Here is a 15,754-nt window from a genome sequence, read left to right as displayed (position 1 = left end):
GCTTCTTGCCAAAATGGACATTAAGTTTTTGCTTGGAAGCAAATGTGAAAATAGTGACTTTTATCTAATTATCCCTACATATATCCAAAGAGAACGTTATAACTTATTTGTCATGCTTTTAATATGATTTTCTGTCTCGAATGTTGGTATTTTAAACATTAAAATCGCCAATGAGTAAGCAAATAAGACAATTACCAGATGGCATCCTCAACCAAATGTTTTGAATTTATTATAATCGTGCTTCTCTACAACTAATGATTCTTGTGGTTTGCAAACCATGTCTGCCTTTATTTACCTACACAAACACGGAACAGAATTTCCAATAGGAGAGGTTCACACAGCTAACAAAGTACAGAGTGTGTGACCTCAGTAAGGCATTCAACAAAGACGCACGCCGTATTTCCCTCTGACTGTGTTCCCTTAGGATGCTCTGATGTTGGCGTCGCATTCTTCTAAAAGTAGAATCAAATCTTCAATCAGGCTGTGTTCTCTGCCATGTGTCACTCTCATAATATCAAAAGCCTAAAGAGAAAGGACGGAAGAGAGATTAGACCCCAAAATAGGTGAGCTCAGGCCATTCCCCACCTTTACCCCATGATGCCAGGGGCCTGGTGAACCCCACAGGTTTACAGGGTGAACAGTCTTTAACAGGCTTACAGCACTGTGGTTCTCCCAGCTGGAAAGTCACATGAAAAGGGTGATTTCTGAATGTGGTATTTGGAAAGCAGACTCACTATTCGAGTCATGCTGGGGCCCAGTGACAATCGATGATCTTCAAAGACTGTCAGTGCACAGGTTTGGTGGGTAGTCACAGGGATAAGAAGAGTTACCAAAATGATTGAGTCATATGAAAGACCATGCTGCTACCACCTTAAAATTTTTCTTTATTGCACACTCCATTCAATTCTCATCTATATGCACCAGGATTATTATATACATGTATTCTCACTTTTTTTATATCATATTATAGCATTGGCATTTCAACAGTCCTCTCCTTCACTGCTCATATTTGGTCCATTATTAAATCTTGTCAACTCTATCTCCAAAATATTTCTGAAATCTGTGTGGGCTTATGACTACTTCAATAATAGAGTATAATAGAAGTAAAGCAACTGACTTGTGAGACTAGGTCAAAAAGGCCTCTGTGTTGTTTACTGGTCAGTATGTTTGCTCCCAGAACCAAGAGACTCCATGCTGCAAGGAAGCCCAAGCCACATAGAGGGAGGCCGTGTACAGGCACTCTGGCTGGCAGTCTTAGCCAAGCTCATCTTTCAAGTCATTCTAGACAAGGCACCAGACATGTACATAAATAAACCTTCAGATGATTCCAGCACCCAGCTGAAGACTGCCAGATCTGTCTTCCCAGATGAAACACCAGACATTGTAGAAAAGAAGAAAGCCATTCTTAGGCTGTGTGCCAATTCCTGACACACAGAATTTGTGCGATAATTTTGCTGTTGTTTACTCCATTAAGTTTTGGGATGGTTATGGAACAACAAACAACCAGAGTATCCTTGAAAATATTTTTGTAATAAATAAGAGATAAGCAATATTATCCTGCCCTGCCCAAATGGGGGTGGGGTGGGGTGGACTGGGGAGAAGGGAGGGACACCAGAACCACTGCATTTGATGTAAATGTGCCCAGGAGACTTGTAAAGTTATGACTCTGGTGGCTGTTATGCACCCAAAGTACCTGGAAGTGGCACTGAGGCTCTCAGCCTTAGCTACACAGCAGGATCAACCAGGGAGCTTCAAAAGAGACACCGAGGGCCAGACCCTGAACATCAACAGCTGAAGCCTGCTCTCCAGGAATGAGGCCTAGGCCCCAGGAGATTCCAACATGTTCTCAAGGTTGAAAACAACTGATACAGCAAACTCTCAACAAATAACATCAACTACTCATGATTCAGTGTTAATTTATAGCCAGAACAATTACCATTTTAATTGTTGTATATAATGAATGCCATCATGTTTATAAACCATTATTTACTAAGCTACTCCTGGAAATTTAGATCACCTCCAATTGTTTATTAGGATATGATGCAGACCTTCCAGAATAGATTTTTTGCCTTTCTTGGATATTTAAGAGCAATTGCTAGGGGTGGAATTCTTGAGCATGAACATCTTGAAAACCACAGAGATTTCAGACCTTGGTGGTCATGTGGTGAGACGCCTGCATTTTGCAATTCTGCATGCAGGAAAACTTTCCATTCTACGTTGGAAAAATGCTGAAGCTTCGAGAAACAAAGCATTTCAGGGGGATGGGTACTTTCAACCTCTCTTTCTGGCTTCTTTTTTCACCTCTTGAATGTTCCCTTTAGGCTGGAAGGAAAACAGGCAGACAGAGGGGGTCTAGATTTGCTGCTGAGAGAGAGAGAGAGAGAGAGAGAGAGAGAGAGAGAAAGAGAGAGAAAGAGAGAGAGACAGAGAGAGAGAGAGAAAGAGAGAGAGACAGAGAGAGAGAGAGAGAGAGAGAGAGACAGAGAGAGAGAAAGAGAGAGAGAGAAAGAGAGAAAAAGAGAGAGAGAGAAAGGGCCAGCGCCTCAGACCCTGGCCTCTCAGCCTGGAAGACAGCTCTGTTCTGAGTCCAGTTGTGACCCCACACTGGCAGTCTGGCCCCTCACCCTGTGACACACCAGCTGCAAAGCCCAGAAGGTGGCTGGAACTGAGATGCTGGCGGTGGGAATTCACTTCCTATTCACACGAGCAAGTCTGCTCTGTGGGTGCACAGCATCTGCCAGCAAATCCCTAGGCAGGGGGCTGTCCGGAGTGCAGGGGAGGAGTTGGGACCAGCCCCCACCTTGCAAGCAGCCCAGCTCTATGAGATTCCCCTGGGCAGAAGATTAAAAACAAACGTTTGATGCCATTCATGGAGCACATGCCTCATGTTTTATTCTCTTTTCTCCACACTGCCCTGGATCCTCTGCTGCTCTGGACATCTTGAGGTCTGAGGCAGAGACCTGTGTGACAGCACGATTGCAGAAAGAGAAGGTTTCTCAGATCAGAGAGCCTTCATGGGAAATTTTCTTACTTGAAAGCACTCTTAGATGTTCTCTTCCCTTTTACTCAACAAAGAGCCAGAGTGCTTGTGATCTGGCAAAGGAAGATGAATGGGGCAGAATCACTGCCTGGAAAGATCTTTGCAGAGAGGGGCACAACCCTCCATCCTGAAAAAGGCCAGACCTAACCTGCTCGGCCTCGCCTCCCTCCCTGCCCTCACAGAGGCCCTCGGCTGGGTGAGGGCCTGACCTTGTTGCTCAGAATTTCCAGACCAGACTCTTTTTTGCCCTCCTGGTTACATTCCCCAGGTTCCCCATCTGAAGAATGATCTGTGCTTCTCTCTGACTTGACTCAGAGGCTAAATGACAAAGCCATCTTCTTGTCACTTCAACAACATAAGTTCACTGGCATGCTTTGAACGTACTACAGGCTCCAGGCTTCCTTCCTCGCTCTTTTCTTCCAGTTCCAGTGGTGAGTTTCACTTTGTCCTCTTTTGCAGCTTTAAGAGTAAGGTCTACTCCCCACTGATCCAGTATATTCCTGTTCATGGAAGGGGCAGACCTGCCCATCCCACAGTAGGGTAACTACTTCCGGTTCTTCAGCCATTCTGGAATCAGAGCCACAGCCAGGAAGGGGGAGTTTCCTGGCCTTCCTCCAGCTTCACATCCACACCTCACAGCCTGCTTCCTTAAGGAAAGACCAGAAGGATCATCTAGTCCAATACCCTCATGTTATGGAAGGAAGTGCTTCCTGAGGTCACCTGGCTCGAGAGTTAGACTAAGGATGACCTCTCGGCTCTCAGGACTCAACCCAGTGTGTCCATTCCATGACTGCATTGTGCAGCCTCCCCGTATGAACAGACTGCAGTGACCAAGGAGAGGAGCAGAGGCTCTCCTGGACATGGCTGCTGAGATACCCTGAGGGGACACAGGTGCCTTCCTTGTCAAGATGCTGCTGGTCATGTTCTGTGTTCTCTTGATGCTGAATGCATCACCAGTAGCAAAGGGGAACGGGGCAACCCTCAGGAATGTGTGTGTAGAGTCTCAGATACTAAGTTTAGAGGATCTCGTCCATAGGGTGGCTAGAAACAGAGAGGAAATGGGTATGCGTAGGGGCAGAGAACTAATCTGAAGCAACTGAAAAAAAAAAACTACATCATCTGCCTAGAAAGTAAAACGCCATATAGATTTGATTAATTAACAAGCAAACGTACTTTTCTCTGAAAGATGGGCAGATGTAGATGAGAAAGGGAGAGAAAAACGAGAAGAAAGAAGTAGGATTCAGTAATGTGCAAAATATGTTAGTGACTGTGTGTGCGGATGTGTGCGTGGATGAATGGTGTGACACAGGTCAGCAGGAAGCTGCAATTCACACCTGGTGAGGAGGACATCTGGTCCTTGTCTTGAACATCACCTGGGCCTATGGGTGAGCTGGGGCAGACAGTCCTCAACAATGTACGGAGAGGGCCCTGTGTGGCCCTGGGCACAGCCCTTCAGCACTGGGTGAGCTGGGGCAGACAGTCCTCAACAATGTACGGAGAGGGCCCTGTGTGGCCCTGGGCACAGCCCTTCAGCACAGCAGGAAGATGAGGAGGGCTTCCCCTCACATTACCATCCCCCAAAAAAGTTACAATAAATTTCTGACAAACGAGAGCAATTGTTTCAAGTAGCTCTGTGTCTCCCTTCTCCTACCACACCCATCTGTCACCCATGCGCATGTCAGGGAGGACAATTCTGGTTTAATTTCCTGCAGCAGCATATAAAACAGATTAAGGAAATATAAAATTGGAGCAGGCTGGTGTTGGGAAAAGCTTATCTCTTTCCATTAAATTTTATTTTTTTTAATGGTAGCATTTAAAAAGAGCCTGCACATAATCTTTCACAGAGCACTCATTTGAAGCCTCCAAGGAGGGTGCCTGCTACACCCACATCCAGACTCTAAATGTCACATGAGAAAAGCAGCATAGCTTGTCTGCCACAATATAGGCACACAGTTAACTCAGTAATAGAGAAAGGGTCCCCAGAATTGATTTCAATCTCATCATATCTGTTTTTTTTAAGTAATTTTAGAATTGTGGTCATATATTAAATAAAATGAATTTAAATCAAATCATAAAGTTGGAAACAATATACCTTTCCTATTAATTTTAATATGAATATATTAAGCTTATCAAGGATCTCAAACAGTTTCTACCATGAGCTTGAGGAATCTAATAAGTGACTTCCCAAGTATGATTTAAATACAGATATAAAATCAGAGGGAAAAGAAAGGTATGCATGATAAGAACCCCTGGAATCAAATCATGATGGGAAAAAATAAAGCAGGTTTTCTTATTCTGTCCATCTCAGAATGAAAGAAAAGCAGAGGGTGGGGCACAGGGAGGAGGAAGCTGGTCTGGGGCATTCAAAGGAGGAAATGCAAGAAGCAAGAGGTACAACACATTAAGCAGCTCTGGAGGCACAAAAAGCACTTTGCAAGGACAGCAGAGAATCCCAAAGACTTTGATGATCCACCTCAGCTCAGCAGCACCCCTGGAGACCCCACTCCACTTTACATCTTGGATAACTTCAAGTGTGTATTCCGCTGGAGGAATCTGTCCTTTTGGGAGGCAGAATTTCCTTAGAGATAACATCTACCCATTCATTCACTCAATACTGTCTGAGCAGCTTTAATGAATAAAACTTGGCCCTTGCCCTGGGAGAAGCTCTGGCATAGTCAGAAGGACAGAATGTAAATACCAGATCATTACAGTGGAACAGTGTGTGTTCAACAGAGATGCAAAGTGCTGGGGCGCCCAGAGGAAGGAGGAACCAGGTGGCCCCACGGCACCCTCAGGAGGGGTTACAGATGTGGTGAGCTCAGGTCTGTGCTTTCCAGTGGTAGTAACCATTCCAGAAAAAGCATGGCTGTTGTATCACTGTTTAATCAATCAATCAGTACATATTAATTGAACTCTGAGAGACTCTGAAGAAGTTATGTTTCCTCAGCTAAATAATGAGACTGGACAATATAAATTCTAAGGGCAACCCAAGTCCCAATGTGTTGTACAATGTGCCATGCCAGACACAGCTACAAGGTGTGGATTTGGTTTTGTTTCCAAATATTGTTACTGATTTCTAATTTAATTCCATTGTGGTCAGATAATTTACTTTGTATTAACTTGAATCTTTTTATGTTTATTGATATCTGTTTTGTGGCATAAAATGGTCTCTTTTGGTATTATAGTTACTTTAAAAACGTGCATTCTGTTATTGTTGGGTGAAGTGTTTTCCAAATGTCAGGTCCCATTGGTTGATGGTTTTATGGAATTATTTTGTATCCCTCCTCAGTTTCTGTCTAGTTGTTCTACCAACTGTTGACAGAGGAGGTCTGATGTTCCCAGCTGTGCTTGTCTATTTGTTCATTTCTCCTTTCAGTTCTATCAGTTTTTGTTTCTCATGTTTTGCAACTGTGTTGTTTGGTGCATACATATTTAGTACTACTATGTGTTTTTGGTAGACTGACCTTTTTTTCATTATACAATGTCCCTCTCTGTCTCTCATAACATTTTCTTTGCTCTGAAGTCTACTTTACTTAATATTTATATAGCTACTCCAGCTTTCTTTTGATTGTGTTTTTATAGTGTATCTTTTTCCATCCTTTTGCTTTCAACCTATTTGTATCATTCTATTTAAAAAGAATTCTTACAGACAACATATGCTTGAGTCATTTGTTAAAAATCTGTTCTACTAATCTCTGTCTTTTAATTGGTGTATTTAGGCAATTTACATCTTTTACATAGACTACTTATATAATTTACAATGTTATTATTAATATATTAGGGCTTAAATCTGCCATTTAATTTTTTGTTTTCTGTTTGCTCTCTTTTTGTTTCTTTTTCCTGCATTTCTGTGGGTTAAACTTTTTTTTAGAATTTCATTCTCTAGTGCTTTTGAGTGTATTACTTTATATAGTTTTGTGGTTGCTCCACGTCTTATTATTTATATATATTTTATATATATATACACACATATATGTATATATAACTTGTATATAATATACATGTGTATGCATATTATATATGTATATATACAGATATATATGTATATAACTTATACTTTACTAGTGTCATCATTTTACCCGTTGAACTCAAGTGTAAAAACCTTCCCTTTACATTTTACCCTCCCCCACTCCCCCATTTGTAATACAATTGCCCTAAATATTTCTACTACATACATTTAGAATCATATCAGATAGTGTTATAATTTTTGCTTCAACTATCAAACAATCTAGAAAACTCAAGGGGAGAAGGAAAGATCATTTTACTTACCCACACTTTTGCTGACCATATTCTTTCTTCTTTCCTGATGTTCCAAGAGCTTTCTTTTATCATTTTCTTTCTGTTTAGAGAACTTCTTTAGCCATTCTTTTACAGTAAGTCTGCTAGCGATAAGTTCTTTTAGTTTTCCTTCATCTGAAAATGTCTTGATTTCTTCTTCATTCCTGAAGGATATTTTTGCTGGACAACATACATTCTAAGGGCAACCCAAGCTTTGGGTTAACAGTTCTTTTCTTTCAGTACTTGAAAAAAATATGCTACTTTCATCTGGCTTCTGTGGTTTCTGATGAGAAAATCACTGTCATTCAAATTGTTTTTCCTGTACAGGTAAGTTGTCGTTTTTCTCTTGCTGCTTTTAGGACTTTTTTTTTTTTTGTCTTTAGTTTTCAGAAGTTTGAGTATGATCCACAGTCTTGGTGTGAACTGCTTTCAGTTTATACTGTTCGGGGTTTGCTTAGCTTCTTAAATCTACAGGTTTATGTCGCCTGCCAAATTTGGAAAGTTTTCCACTATTAATTCTTTTTTTTAAAAACAATATGGTAAAGTACACAAAACACTAATAGTTACCATTTTAACTATTTTTAACTCTTGAGTAGCATTAAGTACATTCACATTGTTGTGCAACCATTACCACTATCCATATAGCCATAACTTTTGCATCATCTTGTACTGAAACTGTGTACCCATTAAACAATAGCTTCCCATCCCCTCCTCCCTTCACACTCTGGTAACCACTGTTCTACTTCTGTCTCTAGGTATTTCACTACTCTAGGTACCTCATATAAGTGGAATAATATGATATTTGTTCTTCTCTGTCAGGCTTATTTCACTTTGCATAATGCCTTCAAGGTTCATTTATGTGTAGCACGTGTCACAATTTTATTCCTTTTTAAGGCTGAATAATATTCCATTGTATGTATATATCCCATTCTATGGGTCGCTTTTTATTTTGTTGATGGTATCCTTCGATGCCCAAAAGTGTTTAATTTTGGTGAAGTCCAATTTGTTTATATTTTCTTTTGTTGCCTGTACCTTTGGTGCCGTATCCAAGAAATCATCACTATGTCCAATGTCATGAGGCTTTTTCCTTAATGTGTTCTTCTAAGAGTCTAGTAGAAGCTTTTGCTCTTATGTTTAGGTCTTTGATCCATTTTGAGTTACTTTATATGGTGTTAAGAAAGGGTCCAACTTTATTCTTTTGTATGTGGATATGCAGCTTCCCCAACACTATTTGTTGAAGAGACTGTCATTTTTCCATTGAGTGGTCTTGGCATCCATGTTGAAAATCATTTGATCATATATGCGAGGGTTTATTTCCGGGCTCTCTATTCAATTGGTCTATATGTCCATCTATTCCAGTATCACCCTGTTTTGACTACTGTAGCTTTCTCGTAAATTTTAAAATCAAGAACTGTGAGTTCTCCATATTTCTTCTACTTTTTCAAGACTGCTTTTGGCTATTTGGGATTCCTTGAAGTTCCATATATATTTCAAGATGTATTTTTCTATTTCTTCCCCAAAAAAGCCATTGGGATTTTGATAGAGACTGCACTGAATCTGAAGATTATTTTGGGTAATATTGACATCTTAATAATACTAAGTCTTCGAACCTATGAACATGAGATGTCATTCTCCTTATTTATGCCTTCTTCATGGAGAACAACTTATTCAGTTATTCTCAGATAATAACTTACTTGGTTTTGTGTTATTGCAAATAGCATTATTCTCTTAATTTTGTTTTTGAATTGTTCATTTTTAGCGTTTAGAAATACAACTGATTTTTGTGTGTTGATCTGTATCCTGCTACCTTGCTTAATTCACTTATTAGTTCTAACATTTTTTGGTGTGTGTGTGTAATCTTCAGAGCTTTCTCCATATGAGATCATGTCATCTGTATATGGAGATAATTTTATTTCTTCCTTTCCAATTTGGATGCCTCCACCATTATTTCTTCAAGCACTTTTTCCACCTCACCCTCTTTTTCTTTTCTTTCTGGGACTCCAATGTTAGATCTTTTGTTATTGATTCATAGGTCCCCTGAGGCACTGTTCAATTTTACTTTTTCTTCAGTATTTTTTTCTGTTTTTCAGCTTGGGCAGTTTCAATTGTCTTATCTTCACATTCACCAATTCATTCCTCTGTTTCCTCCATTCTGTTGTGGAGCTCCCTTCTGTTTATTTTGATTATTATATTTATCAGTTGTTAAATTTCTATTTGTGTCTTCTTTACGGCTTCTACTTCTTAACTGAGATTTTCTATTTTTTCCATTTATTTTGAGGGTGTTTGTAATTCCTTGATGAAGCATTTTTATCATGGCTGCTTTAAAATCTGTCAGACTATTCTAACATCTCTGTTATCTTGGAATTGGCATCTACTGATTGCTTTTATTTTCATTAAGATTGAGATATTCCTGGTTCTTGGCATAGTGAGTGATTTTTAACTGAAGCACAAACATTTTGAGTATTCTGTTATGAGACTCTGAATTTTACCTCAACCTGCTTTAGCCGGCTTTCTCTGACATCACTCCAGCAAGAGAATGAAGTGATGACACCCTGTTACTGCCAGGCGGAAGTACAAGTTCAGGTTCCCTATCTGGCTCCTCGTTACTACTGGATTCATACTTCCTGGTAGGTAAATTTCTGCTTATTTCCCATAATACGACTTAATCACTGTGTTTGCATTTTATCCATTATTTTCTTATCTTTTCTCTTTTTTGGTTCAAAAACACACTCTTGGAACTATTATTCTCTATTTGGAGGTCAGTAGGAATCACTCATAAATATTAGAGCCAGGGGCTTCCAAACAACTCTTTGAAGGTATTAGTGACAATTACGGAACATCCTTTCTGTAAGCCTTCTTACTCCCCCTCTTTCCCTCCCACCTCCCCGCACGGTAACGTATGATGTTAAGTGTTTAGAGGAGGGCTTTTTAACCTAGACACCATGGATACTAAATCCATGGAAGGGCTTCAGGGAGCCTCTGAAGCTGCCATCCCCACCAAATATACAAAAGGTTGTGTATATTTAACTTTTCTCTGGTCAGTGGCCCTCATCAGATTCCTAAATAGGGACACAACCAAAGAGGTTAAGAATCACTGTAGCGGATTAAGACATGGGAACAACAGAACTGCATGCTCTAAATCAGCCATTGCTGGGGCTGAAAATCAGGGCAGCTGATGCAGGAATACAAGGAGCAATCTCTAGGACTTGCGGCCTTGTGCTGTCTGTTGAGATGCAGAAAAAGCTAAAAAGATGCTCAGTGGGTAAAATACTGCAATAAAATCAAATGAGAAGGGAAAAATTGTAATACAAAAAGTTTAAATACAGATTTTTTAAAAAATGGATGCCGAGGGGAAAGAAGTCTAACTTTTGCAACCAGATTTTTGCTGGAAAGCAACTACACTAGGGCCAGGGTGAGGGAGCCTGCAGCATGCAGGGTTCACAGGAAAAAAAACAACTCTGATTAACAAGACAGCCCAGATGGGTTGTCCTTGAGGTCCAAGAAGTCAAATTAGTAGCAAACAAAAGCCTTCTAAGAAATAAATGGAAAGAAATAAAAGTAAATTAGAGACAGGAGAGGGCAGGAGGGAAGCACTGGGAAGGGACCCCAGGACTGTCCTGTGGCAGCAATCACAAGAATTTCAGCTGAGCCCAGTGGAAACAGAAGACTAAACCAAATCAGAGCTGGGCTAAGTGGATTCCTTTCCCGGAGGAGGCTGGAGCCTAACTGAATCTGTAATAAATTTCTGTTTCTGAAGCTCCTCTGATTTCTATTCAAACTCAGTCTTCAAAAACCTTATTCAAGTGATTTCATTCCATTATTTCCAGGGTTTCTAAGTCAAGAAAGAGCATCCCAAGGGTGCCCGTCTGAAGATGACATCAGTTTCAAAAGGCAAAGAGTATAGCCTCCCTTTTCCCTCTCCAGGTTACCCGAGTCCTGAGAAAGCTCAGGAAAGAAAGACTTTCTGCAGGAAGAAACTGACCTGCTTCTAGACTCACAGGTCACGTGAGCTTTCCTAGGGATGGATACATTCAGGCCATCCCTCTGCTAGCAAATGCTCAGCAAAGGTCATGAGAAGATCTGGTCCATTAACTGTAAACAGCTAACCAGCAGGGCCAGGGGAAGGCTTTTAAAGACTTCTATCCATTAAAAAAATCCATTCATTCAAGCATGTATTTAACAGAACTTGCCATATTGGGGGCATGTGTGTCTATGTTAGGTGGCACCAGAAGACACAAAAGGAATGTAAGGTCCCTTGAGGGACTCCCACTCACCTTGGGGAGCAAAACACTGCTGGGGAGCAGTCACAGACCATAATTGTTCACTAGAGGAACCACCGTGTACCCCAAACCACAAACACAAGTACTGAACAGACCAGCTAGTGGGAGAGTGATCAGAACAAGAGTTCCTGTAACAATACCCATCTTTAATAGTTTCAGCATGCTTGAGATTGGCAAGCACACCCTCCCGCACTGCCTCGCTTACTCCTCAAAACAACTCTATGGGATAGCTATCAGCTTCCTTTTACAATTGAAATTATATTCAGAGATTAACGCAAATGGTGGGACTGGAACCTGAACCTACTGACTCTAAATCCTTGCACTCTTTCTACAACTCTGCGAGGAGTGCATGTTTGCTCCTTGGTTGATCATCAGACCTTGGCAAGAGACTCAATGACTTTTGTAGAGACACACAGCAAGTTTGGGTAAGGCCACCATTTAACCCCAGGCCTCATGACAGATAATCTGATACTGCTCCCAGAATACCTTTCATTTGGCATCTATCAGGGTGTATGCCTGAGCTTCACCTTGGTACCAATAGGAAAAGCTAACATGATTACGAAGAGAAGCTTCTGAAAGAGGCGATGCAACCTCATCAGAAGGGTATGAGGGCAGTAGAACAGACCTGGGCATGAGGGATGTAAAGGGCAGTAAGAGGGTCATCTGAAGGGCTGGTGATGGTCAGTACCATCAGCCCAGGCCACATTATCCTGAAAATCCATAGCGAGATGTCTGTCTGGGTTTGTTCAGGCTTGTCCTTATAGTTGAGGGTATTAGATGTCTCCTTCAGAAGTTCTGTATGCAATAGCAGTGACTAAAGCTTCATATAAGAAGCAATCTAAATCTTCTCTGATTTCTCTCCCATATTTTTCCCTGAGTTGGCGTCATGGGTTCGGTTAGATCTTAAGGGATTTCTGCACACTGATCTTACTAGAGAGCCTCATCTATTTAACTGGACCAGTCTAGAGGAAAAGAACAGAGCCTTGGTTTCTGGCCTGGATTTAATGACTTGTACATGTCTATCTCCTCCATTAAATTGTACACACCATATTGAGTCTTTTTTTTTTTTTTTTGAGACAGTCTCACTCTGTCGCCCAGGCTGGAGTGCAATGGTGCAATCTTGGCTCACTGTAACCTCTGCCGCCTGGGTTAAAGCGATTCCCTCACCTCAGCCTCCTGAGTAGCTAGGATTTCAGGCACCCGTTATCATGCTCAGCTAATTTTTGTATTTTTGTAGAGACGGGATTTCACCATGTTGGCCAGACTGGTCTTGAATCCCTGACCTCAGGTGATCCTCCTGCCTCAGCCTCCCAAAGTGCTGGGATTATAGATGTGAGCCACCGCGCCCAGCCTGAGTCTTATTCAAAGTAGTAGAAGTATGTGATCACCGTGTTGAATTAAATTGAACAAATACACCTGGCTCTGCCTCTGTGCGACTTGAGGTGAGCTCTTGCATGTCTCCAAACCTGAGCGCCTTCACTTTCCAAATAGGAATGAAAATGCCTGTCTCACTGACCTCACACAGCTGTCACCTGTCATGGGGACTGAGTATGATCACGGATCACGTATGTACGAGCAGTATTCATAGTTTCTAGTCCCATATAAACACAAAGGTCTAGTTTGATCACTTACGAACATCTACTTGCAGGTGACCCTGTGTTGGGTGCATCGCACATTAGGAAATTTCCTGCACATTGTTTTTCTGTCAGGACTTTCATACAGTAGGCCCTTGATAAGGATTTGCTGTACCTTGCTGATTCGACTGGCTGACAAGTACCCCCAAGACCAGAAAAGGAAAGTTCTCCCTGAGGCTGCAACAGATGGTGCGGTGTTCTTCCCCCGCCTGGGTAAACATGCCAGACACGATAAAAAGAACAGAATAGCTGAGTGCCCTCAGGGAATCCTAGTGTTACTCCCGTTGGCCACACGCTGACTTTATTTAGAGATCAAGGCGCTATGGCTAGCATTCGGCGAAAATGAGCACTGGGGAATCTGGCTTTTAAGAATCCCTTCGGCATCTGTCATTTCTCTTAGGTCCATGTGGGCGGCTGCCAGTGTTATGGGATCAGCCGGCCCCTGGACACGCCCTGAGCAACCCTGATGCCCGATCCTTCCACCGTCACTCTTCTGCACACAAGGGCATGGCGGCCCAGAGGGTCCTGTTAAAGTGTCAAGTGCTTCCTATGATACCCACACGCCAGGTCTACATACAACCCACCAGTGCCTGGCCAGGTGAGCATGTGAGCTCTCCTTTGGAAGGGTCACGGACTAGAGGAGAGGTAGTTCTGCTGAGGTGGGAAGGCCTGGGCCAGATAGCAGAGAGCCCTGCGCCAGATAGCAGACAGCCCTGGGCCAGACAGCAGAGAGCCCTGGGCTCCTCTGGGCAGAGGAGACTCCCTGAACGGGTGAAACTAACCATCGTGTTTTAACAAGCTATTCCAACCCTAAACCAGTTCTCCCAATTAGTTTCTTGACACTTATTGCCAGAACCGTATTCGCTGACCTCCTTCCCTTCCTCCCTCCTCCTTCCCTCAATAATGAATACTTCCTAAGTTCCAGATCCCTTGCATGGCACTGAGCTGGTTGCCAAGATAACCACGAAGCCCTCACACTCTCCTGGGGGCAGGGGTAGGGGTGGTCATCGGGTATGCCTACTGCAATGTGAAAAGGGCTCTCCTGGCAGGGTGGGCAGAGAGCTGTAGGGGTAGGACCACAAAGTAACACTGGAATTGGGCCTTAAAGGATCAGCAGAGTTCTGCCAAGCCCAGGGGGTTGTGATGCGGAGAGCACTTAAGGCAGAGGAAAAAATAGCGGTATGAAGATGGAGGAGTGAGAAGTTCAGGGTCACAGTGGGTCCTGGTGAACAGCAGTGATCACTGGGTGGGTGGAAAGGGAGAGAGGAAGGGCGGGGAGAAGAGGCTGCAAAGGTGAACTGCCACACAGATGGTCAAGGGCTTGCCATGCAAGGGACACGGACTGTGTTCTGTGGGCAATGGGGAGGAGGCACAAACAAGGTCAACTGGCTAAATGTGGAGAGGGGACAGGAGCAGTGGTGTTCTGAGACTGGTTTGTACCAAGTGGCAAGAGTAATTGTTAATATTATTTTTATAAGAAGGTTGATTTTACATTTAAAATCAGCCGTGGTGGGCATGCCTGCATCACAGAAATAGGCAAATGTCACAAAGCAGGTATTTTCCAGAGTGGTTGTTAAACATTTACCAGCACACACTGGGCATGCGTGTGTATGCGTGCACACATATGTAGAGCTGCTAACAAATCACAAAGAGGCCCAGCAACAGCAGAAAAAAAGGATGCCAGGCAGAACTACGTGAGATCTTGGCACACTCACCAGTCTCAGATTCTTCATTGCTTGGGGAAACATGCCTTGATGTAGCTGCAGTTTGCCAACTTTCATCACTTGAACCCCTCTGACGGGATGGCTTCCTGGGAAAAAAATCCTGGAAGAAACCAAACGGCAAACAGTGTCAGCAGCCCTCACCTTTGCAGTCAGCATTTCATCAGGAGACTATGAAAGTGGGAGCAGACACTAGCTGTGAATGTTAATGAGCTACTGAAAGGAAATTAGCTTTGCAATCCAGGAGAATGCAGTACTGAGGGGAATTAACACAGGACTGGTCTCCAGCTCCTCAGAATGTGTTTTGTGTTAGGGGAAAAAAATGACAGGACTAGAAGGTCTCCCTCATAAACACTAGAGAAGAGAAACAAAAGTTTGGAGCTCTGCGTTGATATTTGGGAGGGGTGGGGCGGGGAGAACAGGTGCTAATCTTCTCCAAGCTCTTCCATGAAGCATCAGCATTAGCACTAGCACAGCCCTGGAACAGCAGATTGCCTTTCAATATATATCTGTTGAATAAACAAAGTTTTCATCATCCCCCAACTAGATCCTACCACACCCCCCTTTTAACCACAAAGCCCTTTGATTGGATCTCAGCTGTGGAGTCCATCATGGTACACCTTTCTTATAAGCACATGTGTATTTATTTATCATCTCACTGGATTATAGTGCTTTTTATTCAGGCACCCCATCTGCGTTCTCCATGACGTCTGACATGCAGGAGGAACTCAATCCATACTGGACCCTTTCACATAGAACAGAATAGAATACGGTGTTGTCGTGGACCAAAGAAAGAGGATG

General features: G+C 42.5%; 1 protein-coding gene across 5 annotated transcripts in view; it reads right to left on the bottom strand.

Annotated features, from left to right (window-relative positions):
* Window positions 1-204: 204 nt before the first annotated feature.
* Window positions 205-15,754, bottom strand: part of SMYD3 (SET and MYND domain containing 3) — a 753,414-nt gene continuing 737,864 nt past the window's right edge. For 4 of the 5 annotated variants that reach the window (XM_019032483.4, XM_055373976.2, XM_063707088.1 and 1 more), the window contains 2 exons: window positions 14,948-15,056; window positions 205-522 (listed from right to left, as the gene is read on the bottom strand). In XM_019032483.4, the coding sequence (XP_018888028.3) occupies window positions 421-522; window positions 14,948-15,056 (211 nt within the window). In that variant the 3' untranslated portion in view covers window positions 205-420. The remainder of the gene's footprint in view (window positions 523-14,947; window positions 15,057-15,754) is intronic. The other variant, XM_055373981.2, reaches the window with a different exon arrangement.

This window comes from Gorilla gorilla, chromosome 1, assembly GCF_029281585.2.
Source record: "Gorilla gorilla gorilla isolate KB3781 chromosome 1, NHGRI_mGorGor1-v2.1_pri, whole genome shotgun sequence".
NCBI classification, from domain to species: domain Eukaryota; kingdom Metazoa; phylum Chordata; class Mammalia; order Primates; family Hominidae; genus Gorilla; species Gorilla gorilla.
The sequence above is the reverse complement of the archived record's forward strand: the minus strand, read 5'-3'. Positions and strand labels throughout refer to the sequence as shown.